This window comes from Ilyonectria robusta, assembly GCF_021365365.1.
Source record: "Ilyonectria robusta strain PMI_751 chromosome Unknown BGZ61scaffold_12, whole genome shotgun sequence".
Classification (NCBI taxonomy): Eukaryota; Fungi; Ascomycota; class Sordariomycetes; order Hypocreales; family Nectriaceae; genus Ilyonectria; species Ilyonectria robusta.
The window spans coordinates 694,788-717,276 of NW_025764446.1; the positions used below are offsets into that span (position 1 = coordinate 694,788).

Genomic DNA, 22,489 nt, shown 5'->3' on the forward strand with positions numbered 1-22,489 from the left:
CCTGTGTTTCTGAACGTCTACATTCCTGGTACGAATCCTTCCGGATCTCACGAGTGAAACTCGGCTCCGTCACCCGTCAGCAGGAGTGTTACACAACACCCACAAACGGAGCGCACGCCGCCTCGTGGCGCTAAAGATCGTCGTCCACCAACTCCCGCCTCGTCTGCGGCCGCGGCGTTTCTTCCGGGCTCGCTTCAAGCCCTCGTCATCACCTCCTAGCACATCCGTAAACGAGCATGAGGTATCCGCAAGGGTGGAGACTTTTGGTCAGTGACACAATAAGTCTCACCATAGAGCACCAAAGACGATAGTGCAAGATTCCCCTCCAACTATCTACGCCACAGGCATTTCTCAACGGTATTGTCTAACATCTATGGGCTCCTCTACCCCCCCTACACAACAACGAACGGGCACCGGCTTGCGAAGCGTCGGGTCTGTAGCGCGGAACCGAGTCAAGCTGTTCTGATTCTTCATTCTGACGAAGTAGAGCTTGCGTGCGCGGTATCGCGTAGCAGCAAAATCAACCCAGAATGTACCGTGACACGATATTGGTGTGCGCTACCGGCGATTCTACCGGCGACATCCACATGTGGGCACATCGATGTTCCATTCCCACTACTTGGCAAGCAGCAAACAGGATCCTTTGAACCTATAGCCCCGTGGTGGCTTCAAGGGATGGGTCTACGAGCTCGAACGCCACCAACGGCCTTCGCTCCCACCATGGAGCTCATCTTCGTCCCGTTTCTCCCACTCCGGCACAGTCATGTTCTCGAACACTTAAATCCTTCTCGTTGCTACCACCTCCTGCAAGCTAGGGAGCTTCCCCGTTAGCCGATGGCGCGCAGCGCGAGGCGTTGGTCCAGCTCCTACTGTAGATGATGCACTTCACTTGACTATTCACCCCCTGAAGGTCCGTGGTCAGCCACGCCACAGATATCCTGGGGATCCGGCTTGACAGCTCAACACCCATATTTCCACCCTCCCACAACCCGCGCCTGGATTTTGGCCTTGGCGGGCGCCATCGCGGGTCGGCGGGCGCTGCAGATCCAGGGAGATGAGGGACAGCAGGGACGGCGAACACGCGCACGGCTTCACGGAAACCTAAAGCAATGTTTTCACGCCTCACTATCACTGGAACGTCTATGCTCGGACCCGTGCGAGGGTCAATGTCTTATTATGTCACTATACAAATTTGTTCCTTTAAATTCCATCCCAGATGCTTTCTTTCTGCCGGTTAAATGTGGACCCGTTCATGTTGGCCATGTCGGTCCGGACACACAAACATCCCGGATATCAACCTCCCGGGCCGGACCGGCTTAGTGTACATATCTATTCGATCTCTAGACCGGCCTGCTTCATGAGGCCATGGAATACGCCCTGTTTCTTGAACAGCTCGGAGGGTGTGTCAAACTCGACAACCTCGCCCTTATCAAGGACGACGACCCGATCGCTATCAAGGATCGTATTCAGGCGGTGGGCGACGGTGATGATGGTTCGGTTAGCGAAGAGGGGCGAGCGCAGCGTGTCCTGAAGCAAGGCATCGGTCTCAATGTCGACAGCGGCGGTGGCCTCGTCGAGAACCAAGATGTTGGACGGGGTCAGCATGGCACGCGCCAAAGACACGAGTTGACGCTGGCCTTGTGAGAGGTTGGAGCCTATAAAGTCGCCAGAGTTAGCCGCGTGCTACCCATCAGACGAACGAATAATTGAATCTGCTTGTCGGTGTCATGACGGGCAACCGGTGTTGGTGGAAGGAGATACGTTGGCAGGCCTCACGCTGCTGACCACGAGACTTCAACGCCATGCGTGGCGCCCATGCAGGTGCATCTCTTTCCGGGCAGTCGGTGCCCGTCGATGATGACAGCCTTGTTTCCCTCATGCGGGGAGTGTCGGGCAGCTATCCGCAGAACCGCCTCTCCGGTACACCCCAACGTGCTGACCCTCGGCGACGGCGGCACCACTCGGTCATGAAAAAGCCGACAGAAAGCGAAAGTATTGTAGACGTACCTCCTTCATTGATCTTGGCCTCCAGGCCACCCTCCAGGCTGGTAATGTGGTCCTTAAGACGGGCGTGTTCTGTATCGGGTATCTCTGTTAGTAAATGTGGCGTCAATGTGAGAACAGCAGCATCCCACCACCACCACCCCGAATTGGAGGTTGAGGGGACAGGGGGTAGGGGTATGGCAGGGGTATGGCAGGGATGGGTGCAACGTGATGCTTACCTAGGACGCTCCAAAGCTCAGTATCGTCGCGAACATGGCCAGGGTCAAGGTTGTCGCGCACAGTGCCCTCGAACAGAGCCGCATCCTGGGGAATTATGGCAAGCCTACGTCGAAGGTCGAGAAGGCCAATGGAAGAAGTGTTGAGGTCGTCAATGCCAATATGGCCTGTAACGGGCTCAATGAGGCGGAACAAAGCCAGAGTCAAGGACGATTTGCCCGCACCGGTGCGGCCCACCACGCCAATCTTCTCATGCGACTTGATGTCGAGATTGACGTTCTTCAACACCAGGTCGAGGCCCTCGCGGTAGCGAGTGCTGTAGTTGACAAAGTCGACCTCACCCTTGGCCGGCCAAGAGACCGAGGGTCGCCTGTCGGCAATAATCTCGGGCGCTTCACTGGGGAGGGCTGCGTACTCCAGGACACGCTCAACTGACACGATGTTGGTCTCAACCTCAACGGTCTGTCGTACAATCCAGTTGAGCGAAGTAGTAATCTGGAGGGCGTACGACATGGCCAGACCAACCGCGCCGGGTTTGAGTACCACGCCGCTGGCCACTTCGATGACGGCAAAGCCCGCAGCAGCAAGGATGACGATGGCGCCAATGAACTCGAGACGCACGGCGAGCCAACGGTTCGCGCTGATAGATGGGAAGTAGGCTCGGAGGTTGGCGTCGACGCGCCATTCGTTCTCCAGCTCGAATCGCTGCTGCTGTCGGTACGCGCGGATTGTCGAGATGCCACCGAGGGACTCCTGAAAGTGAGCATAGATAGGGCTGCGGGTGACGCTGTCCAATCTCTTGAGCTCTCGGGACGTCCGGAGGTAATATCGCTGGATCCAGTAGTACGTGAGGCCTAGCGGGATAATCAAAGCGACGAAAGGCGGCATCGCCACGGAGATGACGGCCAGGGTGAAGCCGGATCGAGCCGCATTGACGAAGAGCATGTTGAAGGTTCTCGCCAGAACCTCGTCGACACGATAGATGTCACTATGAAATTTGTCAGCATCCCCATGGTCAATTGGCTCCATCTACGATATTGGGGCGGGCGGGTGGCGTTGCTTACCTCGAGAATCTGTTGAGGATTCGCCCGGCTGGAGTGGTGTCGAAGAATGACATGGGTGACCTGAAGATGGCGTTGGCCATGCGCTCGTGAAGCTTTCGGGATGCCTAAATACAGTGTCAGGTTGATACGTGAGGACTGAGATGGGCCAGCACAAACCTCGATGGAGCAGAAGATCCACAGGATCAGAGTCTGGATAACAGTAAGTGCGGAAGATCCAATGCCAATGGCAAAGTAAATGCCAATATATTTTCCAATGTCATCATTCCCGCCGGCCTCTTTGTTGTGTTCCGCCCATGCCCTAAGCCAAAAGGAACCACCCATGCTGGCTGACTGCGCAGCGAGAAGCATGAGCAAGTAAAGCCCGACGGCGTAAATGTTGTTCTCCTTTGCATATTCCCAGTAAACCGACCACTTAACCTTGCCCTGCTCAACAAACTCCTTCGCCTGCTTGGTTTTGGAGCTGCCAGCCACCTCCTCGTCCGTGAGCTTACCACGAGGACCCTGGAAGGTCGCAGTGCTAGCGCGGCGCAGAGTTGCCATGCTGTTTGATCGGGGCTTGGCTAGGGAGGGACCAGTCTTGATGGGAGCCATCTCGGGAACGCGCTCCTGGGCCTCCTCCATCTCTTCCTTAGCTTGGCTGGAGTCGGGCTCAATAATTGTGGTAGCCTTGCTACTGGAGGCGCTTGAGGTGGGTTCACTGTTGTCACTGCTACCAGAGTCGTGGCCGGCGGTCTTGAGAAGGTCGGCAACCAGGCCCTTCATGGCGATGAGCTGTTTGTAGGTTCCCTTCTCAATGACTTCACCATCCTTGATCAAGGTGACAAAGCTAGCTCCACGTAGGACAGCGATGGCGTTGGTGGCAAGGATACGAGTCTTGGATGACAGAAGACCTCGAGGGCCCAGAACGTTGTCAATGATGTGTCGTCCAACATGAGAATCGACAGCGGAAAGCACATCGTCGAGGAGGTAGATATCAGCCCGGGCATATACAGCACGAGCCAAAGACACACGGGCCTTCTGGCCGCCACTCAGAGAGATACCTCGCTCGCCAACCACCGTCTCGTCTCCGTCGGGAAGTTGAGCAAAGTCGTCCAGAAGAGCGCAAGCTTGAATGGTCTTTTCGTAAAATTCAGGGTCGTATCGGTATCCGAAAATGATGTTCTCCTTGACCGTGGCGTTCAAAATCCATGTCTGCTGAGAAGCATAGGCAACAGTTCCTCTGACTTCGACAGATCCCTTGACCTTCCACAGATCTCCGAGGATGCTCTGGAGGAAGGATGACTTTCCAGCTCCGACTCGTCCAACAATGCACGAGAGCTCGCCTTTGTAAGCGGTGAAGTGGATGTCCTTGAGAGCATTCCTGTCTTCGTGTCGGTTCCAGGAGAAAGTTCCGTCGCGGATGATGACAGTCTCCTCGCCGAGCTCCTCGGGAGCGGGCTTGACGGTGATGGCATTGGGCTGAAGCTCCTCGGCAGTGAGGAATCCAGTCAATCGGCCAACAGCAACAGAAGCCTCGACAATAGCCGTGATAACCATGGGGAGAACAGCCAAGGGGAATGTCAACAGGTTGAAAAGGGCCAGGGCGGGGAAAACGATTTCGGTGGTCAGAGGGCGATCCTGTGTGAGGACGAATACGGTAAAGGTGGAGCAAGAGACAAAGAAGGGTGCGGTAGTCCAGGTGAAGTTGGCGAAAGCCTGTGTAGCGCCGATCTTTCGCAGGTTCTTGAGCTCCTGCTCGTTTCGGACGTGGTTCAACTTGTTCATGAAAGCAGAGCCCCAGGCGTAGAGCTTGATGCTCTTCATGTTGTTAATGATTTCGTTGATGAGACGGCTTCGGGCGTCCTTGTTCTTCATCTGGTCCTTCTGCATATTCTTCATGATTCGCGCAACGAAGCCTTGTATGGGCATCATGACAATCATGACAACAATTCCAGCCATCATAGACCATCCCACGAGATTGTACAGAGAAATCATGCAGATGGCGATCTGGAAGGGGGCGGACCATGCCTGCTGAGCAAACTGGGTGAGGTCCTGGAGTCGCTGGGCATCCACAGCCATGTAGTTGACAATGTCGCCCGTGGACTTGGACGATCGTCCCTCGTTGGACAATCGCAGCGACTTTCGGTAGATGGCTGAGCCCAGTCCACCCTTGATGCGCATTCCAGTCACAAAGGTAAGTTGGAAGTATTGGTGCTGTGGCTGTATGAGCTAGGAGGGCAATATCGGTTTGGAAAAGGCTTACAATCATGGTAGTCTGGAAGACGGCGCAGCCAAACATGGCGAGCGCAATGGCGGCGCCCTTGATGACGGGCTGGGGGGTCTCGCCCTTTTCGTACGAAGCAACAAAGGTGATGAGCAGGCGGAGCAGCTGAGGTTGGATATACTGTGAGACGTCGTTTCCAATCTTGTAGATGGCGGCAACACAGTAAGGGCCGCCGTAAGCTCCGAACAAGGCGAGCCAGAGAGAAGGCTCCTTGCGGGTCTCCAGCTGGTGTTGCCAAGCCTTGTCGAAGTCTGTGCCAGTCGTCTTGGTCTGGTCGCTCTTGGCCAAGCTCCACAGGTCATCCTCGGTCAGGAAGACCTTGTAGCCATACTGCATCAGAGGAGTCATCCAGGAGAAAGTCAGCTGGGAGAAGACGTTTGCGTACTCGACGGGGCACTCCTCCTCCTCCTCGATAGCATCGTATCCATCGGGTCCAACAGATCGGGGCCAGAGCCACTCGACGAGAAACTCGACAAGCGACAGACCAACTCCAACGCAGTAGGTAATGAAATACGGCAGGTTCGTATCGTAGAGCTGTTGCGAGATGAGGGAGCGCAGCTTGACGGCAAAGGCAAGGAGGAGAAGCAACCAGTAGAATAGCGCGACGCCGCTTGGGTAGCGGATACGCGAGTGCTCAAGCCATTGAATGGTGAATATAACAAACATCGACAGAATCGTCAGGGCGGTCGTCCATACTCGGAAATCGCCAAACCAGATGCCGGGGTAGTTGATGATCTGGATGGCAAGCTGAACGGCAATGTCGGCGATGATGACGGCGAGGAGAATCTAGAACCGTGCTTTAGTCAACTGCGCCAGTTTGCGCCATTGGCGATTGACAGCCAGGATTGCCATACCTGCTTGATGTAAAACTGTGTCGTCTTCGACTGGGCCGCGTTCTGCTGCTTCTTGGTGAGCCACCAAACAGCCAGGGAGCCGATGAAGAGGCCGAAGACGGCAACCGCGGCGATCCAAACGTCAATGAAGCATGGCGTGAAGTCGAATCGATGAGGGCTCATCGGACCCCATCCCTCTTCGTTGCCGCATAGCGGCTGCTTGAAGGCCGACGACGAGAGGTAGCCGCTGCCCAGCTCGCGGAGCGGCCGATAGCCAGAGAACGAGCCGGTCTCGAAGAGGACCTTCTGGCTGTCGTGGAGAGCCATTGTCGGTCGATCGAGGCTGTCGGGTCGTGTTTGCGGGCGAGAGTGAGAGCGAAAGGATCAACCCGTCACCTCATGCTACGATGCAAAAAGCCAGGAGCCCAAGGCTGCGGGCTAATGGCGCGTCGAAGGCGACAGGGCGTGTGGCGAGCGTGGGTACGCAATACGCGGAGGAGCTCCCGAGAGCTCTGGATAGCGCCGTGACGCTCGCGACTGGCGAGATCGGCGCAAGGTCGGAACTCGGGCGCGCGGGGTCAGGCTGGATGTAGGCGTCTCGTAGGCTTGCGAATTGCGCAAGAGGCCAGATCCAGATCTACGGCCGAGGGAGCGAGGAGATGGGGGGGAAGGTTTGAAAGTAATTGGGCGACGTTCCGACAAAGTACAAAGTCGAAGAAACTTGTCGAAGGCTGGTCGGATTGTTTGTAAGCCCGCTGCAAAATGCTCTACAGCGACGGCGCTAACGCAAACTGGTGGATGTTCTGGGGTGCTTGTGGTGGGGAATATGACGAATATGGCCGGCGTTAGCGGAGTCATCGCATGCGTCAGCCGAAAACCCCGTCTTACCCTACACCCGGCCCGGAAATTGCAATGATTCTGTCTTGGTGCTTACTCGAGCAAGGAGGAATAGTCATTAATAATCATCATCTCTGCTTTATTCCCTTGATATGTCCATGAGCTATACTGAGCAATTTAAATAAAACCGCACCAGGATCTAGTTGCTGAGCACCTGGCAAGTGGGTAGCTGCTCGCTGGGTTGGGGATGACATCTAAACTCTATATCCTAGTTACCAGTTCACCGATGACGTTGAATCAGTATTCGAAAGACTCCAATGCCCTAAATCACTTCTCGAGCGTCGCCAGGAAATCGCCGACTCTCTTCACAAACCACTCCTGTGCCTCAGGCTCGGCGACGGTGTGGCTAGCTCCTGGAATAACCCCCGACAGAGAGCTCACCAGAGGGCTCGCTTTCTGATACCGCTTGTTCAACACGGCCTGATCAACTCGTTCCGGAACATACTCATCCTCGGCCGAGTGCAGAGCCAGGACAGGCTTTTGGAATCGTGCCCAGAGCTTAGAAATAGTCTCATCTGAGAAGTCCTCCGAGAAGTAGTCATCATCACCCCTATCCACGGGTTAGTCATCACAGTTACAGAACCAATTTTCGACGTTATATTACCCCTTGGCAGTAAGAGCCCGGAACCGATATGCAGAAACTGGCGCACTGAGCACGGAAGGGATCATATTCATAGGCATGACATCGTTGGCCCTTCCTTCAGCAATCATCTTTGCCGCCAGATCTAGACTTGGCTGGGGATTAGGCATCACCAATTCGAACGCCTCCCTGTCTGAGACGCAGCCCTGCATGATGAAGGCATCTACCGGCTCATTGCTATGCTTGGCGTAGTCGGCGTATTCCATGCAGTCCTGACAGCTCAATTAGTCTTCGCGATTCGTCTAGGACGAGCAATGTCATATCCATACTTGACATCCAGTTGAATGACCCAATAAGACAACCTTCTCTTTGCCTAGTCCACGGAGATACTTGACCAGCGCAGAGATGTCGGCCACGTCGTTGGTCAAGCTGGATGTGCCAAATCCAATAAACGAGCTCCTCATGCGGAACTCGAAAATAGAGTAGTCTGAGTCTTGAGCATCCTCTAGATGCTTCGCCATGGTGCGAATTGAGGGAAGAGTGTGCGGGCCGTCGCCAAGACCGCCAATAATAACGAGTGCATTGCGAGCCGAGGTCGGTCCGATTTCGTATGCGCACGACTTGCGAGTTGGTGAATCGTAGGGATGGACTACGACTGAGAAGGGGCCAGAGGGAGACATGGTTGGTGTAGTCGCGTTGTATTGGATAGTGTTGTTGGTGATGGTCGAATATCGGCTTTGAGAGGGTTAAATTGAGCTTTATATGAGGTCCCGCCGTATTCGGAGGCTTCTGCGTCGATGTTACCAATGCTTAGCTTCGGAGCACAGTGCAAAGATAAAAAAATGTGGCTCCTAGCAACCTACTAGATGATGATGAGTTCAGCTTGCGCAGGAGGTACGTAATTATACGATTATGGTCCCAAGCTGGTTATCACAAGACGTCACATAGCGCGGGGCAGCAGACATGACGATGCGGGGCAACTCACAAGCGCGGCTTTCCACAGTCGCTAAATCATGACCGCACTGTGTAATTTTTTGACCCGTCCACCACTGAAATCCAACAAATAGCATACTTACATATTCTCCACCGATTTAGGAACTCTAGGCAGAGTGTCCCAGCGCACCACGTCCAGGCTCTCCATCGTTCAGCAGCCGTACTCAGAAGCCAACACCGCGCATATCACGAAGCAACACCGGAGAATTTGGGGTTCGTGTTGGTTTGCTGTTCGGTACCAGCTTGCACAGTGGGAACATGCGCCTGTAGCCAAAGCAAGAAGCGGAGGCGTCCAATCGCGATGGAATCGACTCCCAGCAGCCAGGAGAGGAACGAGTTCTTCCAAAAGGTTGGTAGTTACTTCCAAGAACTCAACCTTGTTACTGACTTTCGTACAGCTGAAACCATGGTGTGTCAAATTAAGCCAGTTGGCCATCCGGGAGTCCGATGATCCCGCAACTACCCCGGAGCTCAACGAGTTGACGGGTCACATTTTGACCATCCTCAACGACCAGATTCAACACCATCCCGCGGCCTTGGATGACAAACTCGCTGAATATGTCTTCTTCCCACTCTATCACATCTTCCGCCGAATGGACCGGTACCCGATGTCATTGATCGAAAACTGTCTCAAGTGCCTTACCATTCTCATCATCCACGGGTGGAAGTCGAAAATCTCAGCCAAACTTGTGCAACAGATCTTGAATCTCCTGACCTTCATCATCGATGGGACGCCGGGGTCTGCCGAGAAGCCCCCCGTGGACGAAGAAACTGCGCTCGAAGCCTTTCGCGGTCTGACAGCTCTGCTCACTACTGCCAGCTTGTCCGCCACAGCCGCCGCAGGACTTTCAGAATCGGATGCCATACCCGCCTTGGGCCACAGTGTTAGTGTAATGTTGGATGGAGTCGTCGATGGTCTCACACCTCAAATACAACAAGAGGCTCTGCGCGCTCTGCAGGCAGTGTACCTCACCGTCAAGGAGCATGAGGCGTTGGCTAGTTTCCTCCCCGGCACGATATCGTCTCTCGCCAAGGTATCATCCACGCCTGCCAGATACAAGAAAAATGTTCTTGCAAAATGTATCGACACTGTGAGACTGGTGTTGACCCGTGTGCTCTCCGACCTAAGAAACAGATCCATACTTGCCAAAGCCGAGTCGGAAACAGACGCAGCACAGAAAGGAAAATCTCTATCTCCCGCCTGGCTCAAGGCCACATCCACGCAAGTTAAACGGGCTCTTTCAACAATCATGAAATTGCGGACACAGGATTCAACCCAAGTCAGGAGCGCATTGAGTAAATTGTGCGTTACTCTGTTAGACGAGTGTCACAAGACATTGGAAAACAGCTCAACATTCTTGGTCGAGACGGCGATGATTCTGGATGAGGGTGGGGCCAAGATTTCTTGGACCGAAACGAGCTTGCAGCACCTCGTGAGCATCTACCCAGAGCTTGGCGAGACTGTCAAAACAACGACGTACAACTGGATGTCGAGTCTCCCCCGAATAATGCAAGCAGGCGATGAAGATGTAAAGCAACAAGCCATACACAACCTTCTGAAGGGGCTTGAGCTTGTCAAGGGTCTACAAATTGAATCTTCTACCCTAGAGGATTCAATATCGAGCACACTGACGGACAGCATGGTTTCAGTTGTTCTAGCATCAAAGTCCACGCAGCTGGATCAGAATATCAATATACGACTCATCGGCGGAAACGATTCTACAGCTGAGCACCTGGACCTGGACTACCCGCCGGTTTTGCTACCTGCCGAAAGTCAAAAGAGAGTACGGAGTGAAATGATGTCTCTTCTTGGATTCCTTGGATCTTCCTCGCAACAATCAAGGCTTGCAAGCAGCATGCTGGAGCAAGTGCAAGAGTCGAGCCCCCTTGGCCAAGTCGCTTCGTTCTGGCTTTGCTTCCAGCTCTGCAAGGGAAGCCATGCTTCATCTGCAGAAGATGAGATGTTCTTGGATTTGTCCTCCCTCGCTGAATCACCGGAGGAGCTTGATGTCGTCTTCAACGAGCTTTACTCGACCTCAGTGCAAATTCTGGACCGCCACTCGGATGCGGAACCCGCTGATTGGCGCTTGGAAGCTCTCGCTCTTGAAGTCACGGCTTACACAGCCCAAAAGGCTGGGAAGTCATTTCGCCCTGAGCTCATCGATGTACTATTCCCCATCGCAACGTTTCTGGGCTCCAAAAACCAGCACCTACAAAAACATTCCATGATTACACTGAATAGTCTTGCTACATCTTGCGGATATGCAAACGTTTCTGAGCTGATCATCGACAACGTCGACTACATGGTTAACTCGGTCTCACTTAGGCTGAATACACTTGATATCTCACCAGCATCCATCAATGTCTTGACAATGATGATAAGACTTGCGGGACCCCGATTGGTACCGTATCTTGATGATGTGATTGAATCAGTCTTTGGGGCACTTGAAAACTACCACGGGTATCCCGTATTTGTGGAGAGTCTCTTTACGGTACTGAAGGAGGTGGTTGACCAAGGCGTCAAGTCGGATATGCTCCTCCTAGAGCACCAGAAGAAGGCAAAGATAGACCACCGGAAAGAACCTACAAAGGTGAATGGAATCTCGAGTCTTCTGGAAACCCTTGCAAAGAGAAAGGAACAGGCGGAGCGTGACAAGGGTGAAAAGGAAACTGGGCACCCAACAACACCTTGGAAGTCTGAGGAGGGAGAGGGCCCGGGGGAAAGCACCCCGGATGCGCCGGAAGAAGAGAAACCCCCAAACTCGCCGACTTACCAGCTGCTGTTGCGCGTGGCAAACCTGACCCAGCACTACCTCACGTCTCCCACGCCAACTTTGCGGAGAGCGTTGCTAGAACTGCTCACCACCGCATCCGCGGCCCTGGCTCCCGACGAAGAGGCATTCTTGCCACTCGTCAATGCTATCTGGCCGGTTGTTGTGGACAGACTTCATGATGTCGAGGCATTCATCGCGATCGAGGCATGCTATGCACTCTCGGGACTTTGCGCTGCCGCAGGAGATTTCCTTGCCTCTCGGTTCAAGACAGAATGGCGTGACTGGCTCAGGGATTGGTGTCGTAAGGCAAAGCGCCAAGCTTCCAGCGCTTCGGGCCGCCCCAGACCCCACGGGGATCATGGCAAAATTACGGGCCCGGCATCTGACAGTACGCAAATATTGATTCCATTCCGTGGCTCTGATGGCCTCCGTGGCGGCAATGCGTTACGAAAGGGAGTCGGTTCATATTCTGGTGGCTTGGGGCAGTTTGGTGCTCCGGCCAAAATCTGGGAAGCGACGGTAGGGCTCTTGACGGCCATGGTGTTGCATGTTCACGTGGACGAGGAGATGTTCGACGACGTTCTAGATCTACTCTCAGAGGCTCTTGAACGTAATAAGCAGGTGCGAGAGGCACTGGAGACTGTCAACGGAGACGCTGTATGGCTGGCGCGGTATGAGCGAGGAAATGTCGAATGGCTACCAGCTCCTCAGGTGGACGGCGTTGAGTATGCTGAGATGGAGAAACAATAGTGAGCGAAATAGACCTACGAAGCGAGACCTATTGACTACACCTCAATAGGGAGGCAGATAAATGTATGTGGAGTATTAACGGAGCAAGAGGGATGACGATAGCCTCTGGCCAGGGCTTAGAGTGAGCAAGCCCTGTAGCTTGCTTGTGATGGTTCCCGCGGCGATTCTCAAAAGAGTTGGTCTCCAAGCTAGCATGCAGGGCCCCTGTGGAGAGGGTTGAGCAGCTGCGAACCGAACGATGCGAAATAGCTGGACAAGCTACGGAGTATATCATGCGATCTAGCGGGTCTGACACGATGAGAAGCAGAAGCGAGGCTGCGAGACTATCCATGGGCCCAGGACGATTGAGGAAGCTGATGGTTCGATGCGAGTCGCCGGGAGTGCTAACAATAGGATCCATTGCCACCCACCTGCTGATCCGTCTCCCGGTCGCAAACGAGATGTCACGCAGCCAAAGGGACCTGGGCTTGCCAACGTTGCAAAGGGGGGGGGGGTAGGGTGAGCGAGGGGGCATCATGGTTGGAATTCAAAAGCGATGATATCCGCAAATGAGCACGGCACGCTATCCCCAACGGACATTTCAAGTTTGACGCCTCGCCGTTTGCAGGTAGCAGGGATGCGCGGCGATCACACGCTGGATCTGGGTCATGCCATATTGGAGCTGATGAGCGGCCCCCGGGCCAGTGGAGAGCGTATGAGGATGTTTCTCCGCACCTTCAGGCCCTCGAGGCGTCGACTGTATCCACCTTCTTTAAAGGGTTAGTACACAGGGACTGATTGGAGTCGCGGTCTCTGGGGGATTACGTACTTTCCATGGCCTCGAGACAGACTGGCGAGAAGCACGGTGGTTCTCTCGTGTTCCCATGCTCGTGGCGAAAGGGGCGCCGTGGTCGAGAACGGGGAGCGATCTGGATAGATTTCCTGGGGGTGGATTTTGTCTCGTAATAAAAACCACAAAATTCAGCCAAAGTCTGGGGATATCTTGAGATGCGATGGAACCTTGGGGCCCGGGCCTGATTAAGGATCTTGCATCCAACCCCAGAGCCAAGTCTTTGCCCAGACTTTGAGCCTCATGAACCAAGGCTTGGCTGTAAAATACGTCCCGCGCATCTGGTGAGGGATGTGATAGATGGCTTCGATCGTAGACCTGGCGAGTTGCGGCAAGCTTGCGTCCCTGTCAAACGACGTTCGTCGGGCGGCAAGGGCTTGAGGTCGCCTCATACCCTTTGTGCCGCCACTTAGGTCAGTGGCCCAATCAAGGCGTCGCCGAAGATATGTTGGTGCAGCCTCTGTCGAGGATGGCGCCAATCGGATATGACGCGCCAGCGCTGTAAGAAGTGTGATCCTAGTGGCGTCTCTCCAAGTGACGACCAGCAAGGAGAGGAAGGACAACGAGGCCCCTGTCAGCATGCTAGGATGCGAAAACAGTGCCAGATTCAATATCCGTTTGTATCCGCCTTGGTTATCTCTGCGGTGGACCGAGTTTTGGGCGGCCAATCAAGTAGCAGTCGCATTGATAAGGAGTCTAGGACTCCAAGTCATTCGGATGACACGGCGGAGAGTCTAGAAGTCTTCTAGCGCAAAGGCTAACGGTGTTCCCTGTTCCTCCAGGGGCCCACACCACCACACCATGGGCCCAGGCAACTTGGCGGAAGGGAGCTACTGTACGTGAGATGCTGGCTTGGAGGGGCGAGAGGGGAGGGAGGGGAAGAAGAGGCAAGCCGGGCGGGCGCTTGGCGGCCTGACCGTGTGGGGGAGCCTCGTGAGCAGCGAGACGGCGAGACGACAGGTGAGATAGCGTTGGAGGCGTGTTCGAGGCGGCGGATGGACGCGTGCAGATCCATCTCCAACAAGGCTGTGCGTTAGGACTTGGCAACCGCCCAGCCGGGTATCTAGATGCCAAGTGTCTTGGTCTGCAAGGCACGGCTCGACGATCTTGGCGGGAGTCTGTTGGTTTGCAACGTCAAAGTTTCGATATTGACGTCGCTTGCAACGACCGGCATCCAGGGAAATTGAACACGCGCGACCGGTCGGTAGAGAGTAGGATTACGGTTGCGGCGCCCGAATGGACCGCTGTGAGAAGACTCCCCGTCCCGCATTCGGGGGTTGAAGTGGGCGAAGAGGGGCGGGCGATGGGTGGGAGACGCGTGAGACGGGCGAAAGATGGTCGACGACGAGTCGAGGTTCGCGGAAGACCTTCCCAATCGAGCCCAGCTTAAACTTCCTGCGTATCGTCGCAGGCACGGAAGCCTTGGGTTTGGGTTTGGCAAGCCAATTGGACCTTCCCAAGGGGGGAGAAACGGCTACAACTGGGGCAAGTGCAACTGGGGGGGGGGGGGCAATTAGCATTATGCTTCATTGCGTTCTTTCCTGGGGGACATTGTCGATGCACGTCCCGCGCTGCATCCACCAGGAGCCCACCTGCAGCTACTGGAGCCCACCCGGAGCTCGCGCAGGGGCGGCAGGACCCAATCATACCTAGGTAGTGAAACCTGCATCCCAAATCCCGCCGAGTGCTAATCTGTCGTCCCACCCGCGGCTTGTGTGCAGAGCCAATCCACCCAGTAGACTTCATCGCCGCGCTTCTGACATCAGGTTACTCGGGCAGCTGGGCTGGCTTTAGTTCGCCCTGGTGGCCATATTCAAAAGCTTAGCGCGCCGGAGCCGGCATACACCGTCGTGCCGGCAGGATTCACCAGCCGCTCTACTGCCACTTTGTTGTTATTCGCGGCCGTGCGGAAGTACGACGGACACCAGTCAAACAACTACCTACGGCACTGCGCAGTCGTCATGGCGGCATTGGGGCCCTGCGCACGAATCCCATGTACCACCAACCTTACCCCGGGCATGTTCCGTACCAGAGTGACACTACTTCACCTACTGTACCACCCAGAGTCGTGCACAGGCAACAACGGCAGGCAGGCTGCAAGGGAGACAGCGCCCGAGCGAGGCCTTCTCAAGTTCTCCCCCCAACGGCCTACGCCGTAAACCACCCGAGGCCTGAGACAGTCCACCGGGAGATGGACACCCTCAGCGAGGACACACACCCTCTAGGACTCGAGAACCATGGCAAACACTGCTTGTCGTGGGCAATCAACGAGATGCCTATCGTCTACATACGGTTGGCGCGAATCGTCAAGCCTGATAAGGACTCGCCGCATTCCTCCCCAGAGCTAGAATCCAGCCTCGGCGTGGCCAATACTTGTAGGACCGGGAGACATCCGGCGACTATGGCCCGACGCCATGGCACCATGCCAGGAAGGGTGCGCTTCAAGACAAGGCTCTCTCGAACACTCGCTCATGCCGAGACGGCTGAAATACACTAGTCTACCCATCGAGCCTCCATCGCGTGCGGCACCGAGATAGCGACGAAGCCACTGCTTATCCCACACTGCGACTATGTGCTGTGTACATGTGTAAGCTGTTGGAGATCCCCACCTGATACGGCGCGAGCGCCTGTTGCTCCATACCGGTAGCGCCTTAGTATGGACCGGCTCCGAGACTAGCTCCATACGTGCCCAGACTACCCATACGAATCCATTCACTTGGAGAGATAGACTCTGCGAACAAGGGATGCGTGGACGCCCCCCGGTCAATGGTCGTACTGCCAGGCTCCCTGGTCACACACCACGAACCCAACTGGGTCTCCTGGCCTGGCTGCCATCCTCGAGTCGCCTCGGATGCAACCATGGGACGCTACGCTGCCACCACCCAAGCCCAATTCTAGAACCCCATCCATGTAGTTGGTATAGCCTGGGACACAGGAGCCTCCCTCCTTACCTGGTCTGCCTGGTCCCCATTCGGACAGCTTGTCGAACGCATACATAAGGCTTCGGATCGCCCACCTCTTTCAGAAAGCCAAGCTCTTCATCCTCGACAATCACTCAACACGTACAGGACACTTCCTGGAAACACCACCTCAACATGTCTAGCAGCACCCCGCCTCCTAAGGAGGAGTATGAGAAGGAGGCCGTCGTCGACTCCCACCCCCACGATGTGGAAGCTGGCTCTACCCACGGGGGTGGCCTCAAGCGAGACCTCAAGAACCGACACATGCAGATGATTGCCATCGGTGGTGCTATCGGAGCCGGTCTCTTCGTCGGTTCTGGTGGCGCCCTGCAGAAGGGTGGTCCCGGATCTCTGGTTATCTGTAAGAACCCTGCCCAGACAATTCAAGACAATCGAATTGCAAAAACCCCTTCCTGAGTGTCGGTTGCTAACAATGTTTCATCAGGCTGTAAGAATTTACCCCTTCCACCGGGTCCCGAACGAAACAACTAACCCAGCCATCTAGATCTCATCATCGGTTTCATGTTGCTGCTCACCACTATGGCTTTGGCCGAAATGGCCGTCCTCTACCCCGTCAACGGTGCCTTCTATACCTATATTGTCCGCTTCGTCGATCCCTCGTGGGGCTTCGCTGTCGGTTGGGAATACGCTCTGTCTTGGCTCACTGTTCTCCCCTTCGAACTCATCGCCGCCAGTATCACCATTGAATTCTGGAGAACGGATATTCACATGGCTGTCTGGGTCACTGTTTTCCTCGTTGCCCTCATCATTGTCCAGATCTTTGGTGTTAGGGGATACGGAGAAGGTAAGAAACTCCATCCTGTGGGAGATCAAAGAAAGTAAGACTAACACCCTCCTTAGTCGAATTCGTTCTGTCTATCATCAAGATCATGGCCTGTATCGGCTTCATCATCCTCGGTATCATCATCAACTGCGGTGGTGTCGGTGACCAAGGATATCTCGGCGTCAAGACCTGGCACGATCCTGGTGCTTTCACCAGCTTCAAGGGTTTCTGCTCTGTCTTCGTCGTGGCTGCCTTCGCCTTTGGTGGTACCGAGATGGTTGGTCTAGCTGCTGCCGAGTCTGCCAACCCCCGCAAGTCCATCCCCACTGCTAGCAAGCAGGTCTTCTGGCGTATCGCTCTCTTCTACGTCATCAACCTGTTCATCGTCGGAACTCTCCTCAGGAGCGATGACCCCAGACTCATGAACTCCAGCGGTGCTAACACCAAGTACTCTCCCTTCGTCATGGCGATTCAGGACGCCGGCATCAAGGTTCTGCCCTCCATCTTCAACGCTGTCATTACCATTTCAGTCCTTTCCGTCGCCAACTCTTGCACCTTTGGATCTACCCGAACGATGCAGGCTATGGCCGAGCGTGGCCATGCCCCCCAGTTCCTGATGTACATTGACTCCAAGGGTCGCCCGCTCTGGTGTGTTCTGATCCAGCTTGCCTTTGGCCTTCTCGCCTACATCGGAGAGTCCTCCAAGAGCGGGGAAGTCTTCAACTGGCTTCTCGCTCTTTCTGGTCTCGCTTTCCTCTTCGTCTGGGGCAGCATTTGCCTGACTCATATTCGAATGCGCGCTGGCTTCGCCGCCCAGGGCGTGAACCTGAAGTTGATCCCTTACCGAACTCCCTTTGGCGTCATTGGCAGTTGGGTCGGTCTCGGCCTCAACGTCCTCGCTTTGATCGCTACTTTCTACTCTTCTCTTTACGTAAGTTTCATCATACCCACCCCATTTGAAATAAAATAGCATGGCTAACGATCTTCACAGAGCCCGAGCGGTGCTCCCCCGGATGCTGAGGACTTCTTCATGTCCTTCCTGGCCGCCCCCATCATCATTGCGCTCTACCTGGGCTACAAGATCTACACCAAGGACTGGAAGCTGTACGTCAAGGCCCACGAGATGGACATCATGGCCGGCATTGTGCTGCTGGAAGAGGAGGAGCCTGTGGAGGAGAAGACCTGGGCCAGCCTGCCTAAGCGCATTCTGAAGGGTCTCTTCTAAGACACTATGAGAGAGATTTAGAGAGGGAGAAGCCGGATACCCATTTTGTAAGAAGAGCAGAGAAGACTGGGCATAAGGACGCCCAAGTATACCCAGTTTTGCTGTAAGTTGAATACGAGCGAGGAATACGTTCTTCAGGGAGTTCACAATAGAAGAAGCAAATCATATTCACATACTCGCTGTATTTATTATTTGATCCGAAGAAGATTTAATGTTAGTGGCAAATTCATTTCTAACTTGGGCTTGAACACCAATCGTGTGAAGAATTAATTTAGCTTGCACAAAAGAAGAAGAAGAGAGGCCAAAAAAGAAAGCCTCGCAAACGCTCGCAATCGAAATATAGGAAAAGCCCGATGCGGGGGTCGAACCCGCAACCTTGAGATCGCGCACTCGTAAGAGTCTCACGCTCTACCGATTGAGCTAACCGGGCGTGACACTTGTTTGATGGCTTCGGGAAGCCGGGCTGGGCCTTGATATTCGCCGTGGATGAACGACGAACGTGCACACCAAGGATCATTTTGCACATCTAACAATTTTAATACACTGGGAAGCTTCCTATCAGTCACTCCAGTGTGTAGCTCGGCGCGGAACCCTTTAGATATGTGATACGCCGGTTCTAGAGGTCAATGCACGACTGAAGAGTTTTCGCTTGAGGCCATGTATCAGTAGCTGTGGCGCAGCCATGTGGTCCTTGAGAATTTGGTTACGTCTTCCAGCATTGAGACTATTGAAACTGATGCACTTGATTATTGAGTACTGACACCAAGAATGTTGGTTTTTGAACTTGGTACTAGCCACAATTTCCAGATGGCACGCATTTTTATCTCGTCTGATTCGCCTTCCTTGTCGCATGTTAAAAACAGACAGGATGGAGACAATGATTCTTGGCAACTCTTGTCACTCTGTCCGCTGTAGCGATCGGCATCAACGGGATAAGAAAATGCTAAAGTCATATGTCCAGAAGGGTTGGATCTGTCGGCGTGTAGTGGTCTCGCGAGTTGGTGATGGGGCTGATAGGCACACGGGGGTTGATGGGAGTCGGACCAACAGCTGTCCGGGTACTACTTAAACCAGTACCTCTTCCCAAATCCTGAGAAGTACACGCCTTTTTTATTCTATGATTCAAAAACCCCTTTTGCTTTGTGTTGTTCTGGGATCCAAGCTGTCGTGGTAGTTCCTATTGCTCTATTTCCCTTGCTAGTTGGATGAATTGAGAAGCCCTAGATCTCCTGTCTCTGGGCTCCAGAATTGCTCTTCCATTCCCAAGGTCCCGAGTCAACCCTATCTTCATGTTCCCACTTGCGGCTGGGGATAATCTTGTTTGTCTTCAAAGGTCAGACTTTTTAATATGAGTTCAAACTTCAGACTACTGTCACGGGCTTCAATACTCTCTATTGTCTATGTGTCTCATCGTATGGTGTCAACCCCCCGGGATGATCATCGTATCTTCTTTGAAGTACCTATACATCCTTCATTTCTCGCATTTCTCATTAGATCTTCGGGGCCGTAGTCAAAAAGCCCTCGGCCACGGCGTTTATCAGTCGGTTGGCGATAGCCTGGGGTGGTGGCAGACGCAGGTCGCCCTCCGTGTAGCCCTCAGGAGCAGCGGCGCCTAGACCGCTAGTGCCAAACTCCAACGCCTTGCGAACCTCGTCCATGGTGAACCACTGGGCCACCTCCAATTCTTTATCATTCAGGATAATATTCTCGGCATCTCCGGGCAACGCCTGCGCAATGGCACCGATCATCAAACTGGCGGGGTAGGGCCAAGGCTGGCTAGAGTGGATGACGACTCGACCAACACGGACGCCACTCTCCTCCCAAACCTCGCGTCTCACTGACTCCTCGATGGACTCGCCTGGCTCCAGGAAGCCGGCGAGAGTGCTGTACCAGTACGGAGGCCAGCGCTTCTGGCGTCCGAGCAGAATTCGTTGGCCATCGGCGGAAACGACAGCGGCAATCATGGTTGGGTCCGTTCTAGGGAAGCAAATGTTGGAGACACCGTGACGGGTGGGACAGTCTCCCCGAGACTGCGCCTCGGAACCTCCTTTCTTGTCTGTGGAGGGGCAAACCCGCTTGTAGCCAGCATGGACGGACAGGTTCGGGTTTCCGCAACCAGCACAGAATGGGCTTCGGGCATTCCAGTCAATCATGGATCTGGCCTGGGCATACAGGGCGGCTTGAACAACAATTAGCGAGAGCCATGGTGAGACAGGATTCACTCAACCGTACCTGCTTCAGGGTGAAGAGTTATTCCCCTCGGGTTCTTATCTACTGAGAGGCCCTTCGCCTCTTGGGACTTGAGGAACTCGGTGGCCTTGTCGGCATGGGTGCCCTTGGCGGTGATGTCGATGGCAAAGTAGGGTTGGCCCTTGATATCGCCATGGTCACCAGATTCAATGTGACCCGGCTCGCTGCCCTCTTCCAGCATGCCTAGGAAGACAACGAGGGGCGCGGTCTGGGCCGAGTCGAAAGCCTTGATGGACTCGTCTTCGGGGAGGTGGAAGGGCTCTGGACCAATTAGAGACTTGACATCCTCAAAGGAGAGATAGGATAGGGATGTCTTGTCCACAACGAGGGCATTCAGATCGTCGAGAGCCAGATAACGGGCAGTGGGGCTGGCGGCAGCTCTCCGTAGGAATGCGGCATCGGCACGAAGGAACGAGTAGCGGTTCACGCGGCTACCCGCATAGTAGTTGACGACCTCCTTTCCGAAACGGCGAGTCAGCATCGAGTCGTCGTTTTGCAGAGCCGGGAGCTCGGGCAGCAGAGGTGGCGGCGGCGCGGCGGCGGGCATGTGGCTGGACAGAATGTCTCGGTGAGACGACGGTGCACTGCACGGATGTAGCGGAGACAGAATAGCTCGCCGGATGTGGTGAAGGTGGAGATGCCGGGGAATACGGAGATGCCAGGGAATATCTTGGCTTCAACGATGGAGTTGTTTCTTTTTGTGTGCGTGCGAGTGAGTATTCGGGCAGTGAGAAGAAGAGTGGGATTCGGAGAGGTGAGCGACAGAGAGGTGAGCGACAGCAAGGCGACCTGAACCGCATTCGGCCCCAGGTACTCCGAAATCCGGGGGCTCCGTTGGGCTTTGGCGGGCGTTTACTTTGGGGCATTCAAATTGGCGACCTCTCATTAGTGATTAGTGAGGTACCTGAGATGCCGAGGTTTGGGATTGGTGCGGCGTGGTGGGCGGTGAGGGGTTGGATGGAGTACCTGCACTAACTAAGGCATCTGGACTGTTTAACTGGTAGTTTGGCATGGGGGGGGGGGGGAGAAACGAAAAGCGTGGGATGGCCGAACAAACTGAGCTGAGATGGGTGGCGATGAGTAAGGCGACCCGGAATTTGGCGGATGCGTTGCTCTTATTCCCAGATGCGAATATGCTTCATTGCGGAGCGGAGTTGAGCGATGGAGATGTCCGCCGTGAGTTGTGGTTTGTCACTGCACCAATCAAGGACCTACTTAGGTAGCCAGCCTACCAACAGTAAGAATTCGAGTGCAACGCACCAGATGGTGTGATGCGCCACCCGAGGTCAATCTCCAATTGAGAAGTCGTCTGCTGTATCTCATAAGCCTCCCACATGCTCGCAGTACATACACATACATCTGCGTTGATGGTTGCCCAGGTTGGTGGGCTTGGCTGTTGGTGGGTTGTCAAAACCCATGGCGTTAAGAAAATGCAAGGGCCATTCCGAATCCAGAATCTCCATCGATCTAAGTTACCGGTACATCTTCCCAGCTTTCGGCGCAGCTCCGAGCCCGGCACACCCTGGATCGGGTCAGGGACCGTACTTGGCGCAAGAACGGTAAATCGAAGCGCCGCGCCTCGTAAAGTCGAAAAATGCATATTAATTCATGCAGAAGTTATGTTGCATTATAACAAGTGCTTTACCTAATGTCTAGCATAATAATAATAAGCTTCAGAGACTCAGTATTCAACTTATGATCTGACGGATGTTTGATTGAAACATCCACAGCACCCTCAGCGCCCTTCCAAGGGCCTCCCAGGCTCCCAGGGCTCCTCTGGTGGGTGCCCAGGGCACCTCTTTAGTGGCTGCTCCCCCGCATTCGCCTACTGCAGTGACGTCTGCACTGCAGCTCTGCAACTATATTTGGGGCACGTGGGTCGCTTCTGGAAGCTTGCAAGGGAAAAAAATGTACCGCCAACGCGCCATTGGCAAAAAAAGTCTTTTTTGCCCCCCGTTTTCCGGCGAGTCAGACCCATCTCCCAACTCTCCCTTGTTTTCCTTCACGTCGCCATTTCTCTCCTTGGGTTTGCATCACCATTGGCATCGCATCAGTTGGATTTCCTAG

General features: G+C 54.5%; 7 protein-coding genes and 1 non-coding gene across 8 annotated transcripts; 3 read left to right on the plus strand and 5 right to left on the minus strand.

Annotated features, from left to right (window-relative positions):
- Positions 1-1,143: 1,143 nt before the first annotated feature.
- On the minus strand, positions 1,144-7,084 carry BGZ61DRAFT_453805 (P-loop containing nucleoside triphosphate hydrolase protein). Its single transcript, XM_046246122.1, has 7 exons — positions 6,402-7,084; positions 5,527-6,333; positions 3,441-5,477; positions 3,285-3,388; positions 2,223-3,208; positions 2,008-2,076; positions 1,144-1,655 (listed from the first exon to the last, which is right to left on the minus strand). Exons 1-7 carry the CDS (start codon positions 6,705-6,707, stop codon positions 1,330-1,332), a joined length of 4,635 nt encoding a protein of 1,544 aa, XP_046103242.1. The 5' UTR covers positions 6,708-7,084; the 3' UTR covers positions 1,144-1,329.
- Positions 7,085-7,339: 255 nt separating this feature from the next.
- BGZ61DRAFT_453808 (uncharacterized protein) lies at positions 7,340-8,800 on the minus strand. Its single transcript, XM_046246123.1, has 4 exons — positions 8,721-8,800; positions 8,187-8,646; positions 7,882-8,129; positions 7,340-7,827 (listed from the first exon to the last, which is right to left on the minus strand). Exons 2-4 carry the CDS (start codon positions 8,535-8,537, stop codon positions 7,545-7,547), a joined length of 882 nt encoding a protein of 293 aa, XP_046103243.1. The 5' UTR covers positions 8,538-8,646; positions 8,721-8,800; the 3' UTR covers positions 7,340-7,544.
- Positions 8,801-9,151: 351 nt separating this feature from the next.
- BGZ61DRAFT_354829 (armadillo-type protein) lies at positions 9,152-12,374 on the plus strand (the record flags this gene model as incomplete). The annotated part of the gene is made up of 2 exons (XM_046240661.1): positions 9,152-9,199; positions 9,249-12,374. The coding sequence occupies 2 exons, from the start codon at positions 9,152-9,154 to the stop codon at positions 12,372-12,374; spliced, it is 3,174 nt and encodes a 1,057-aa protein (XP_046103244.1).
- A 737-nt stretch (positions 12,375-13,111) lies between these two features.
- BGZ61DRAFT_47395 (uncharacterized protein) lies at positions 13,112-13,886 on the minus strand. Its single transcript, XM_046248520.1, has 2 exons — positions 13,183-13,886; positions 13,112-13,123 (listed from the first exon to the last, which is right to left on the minus strand). The coding sequence occupies exon 1, from the start codon at positions 13,782-13,784 to the stop codon at positions 13,392-13,394; it is 393 nt and encodes a 130-aa protein (XP_046103245.1). The 5' UTR covers positions 13,785-13,886; the 3' UTR covers positions 13,112-13,123; positions 13,183-13,391.
- Positions 13,887-15,097: 1,211 nt separating this feature from the next.
- On the plus strand, positions 15,098-15,824 carry BGZ61DRAFT_47438 (uncharacterized protein). Its single transcript, XM_046248572.1, has one exon. It carries the CDS (start codon positions 15,197-15,199, stop codon positions 15,698-15,700), a length of 504 nt encoding a protein of 167 aa, XP_046103246.1. The 5' UTR covers positions 15,098-15,196; the 3' UTR covers positions 15,701-15,824.
- Positions 15,825-16,181: 357 nt separating this feature from the next.
- Positions 16,182-18,605, plus strand: BGZ61DRAFT_47429 (amino acid permease/ SLC12A domain-containing protein). The gene is made up of 5 exons (XM_046248560.1): positions 16,182-16,524; positions 16,609-16,611; positions 16,669-16,968; positions 17,025-17,878; positions 17,939-18,605. Exons 1-5 carry the CDS (start codon positions 16,299-16,301, stop codon positions 18,170-18,172), a joined length of 1,617 nt encoding a protein of 538 aa, XP_046103247.1. The 5' UTR covers positions 16,182-16,298; the 3' UTR covers positions 18,173-18,605.
- BGZ61DRAFT_t130 lies at positions 18,520-18,602 on the minus strand. Its single transcript has one exon. It is a non-coding gene; the product is annotated as a tRNA-Lys (tRNA).
- A 926-nt stretch (positions 18,606-19,531) lies between the features above and the next one.
- BGZ61DRAFT_506901 (NUDIX hydrolase domain-like protein) lies at positions 19,532-21,396 on the minus strand. Its single transcript, XM_046251883.1, has 2 exons — positions 20,405-21,396; positions 19,532-20,351 (listed from the first exon to the last, which is right to left on the minus strand). The coding sequence occupies exons 1-2, from the start codon at positions 20,967-20,969 to the stop codon at positions 19,663-19,665; spliced, it is 1,254 nt and encodes a 417-aa protein (XP_046103248.1). The 5' UTR covers positions 20,970-21,396; the 3' UTR covers positions 19,532-19,662.
- Between the last annotated feature and the right edge of the window lie 1,093 nt (positions 21,397-22,489).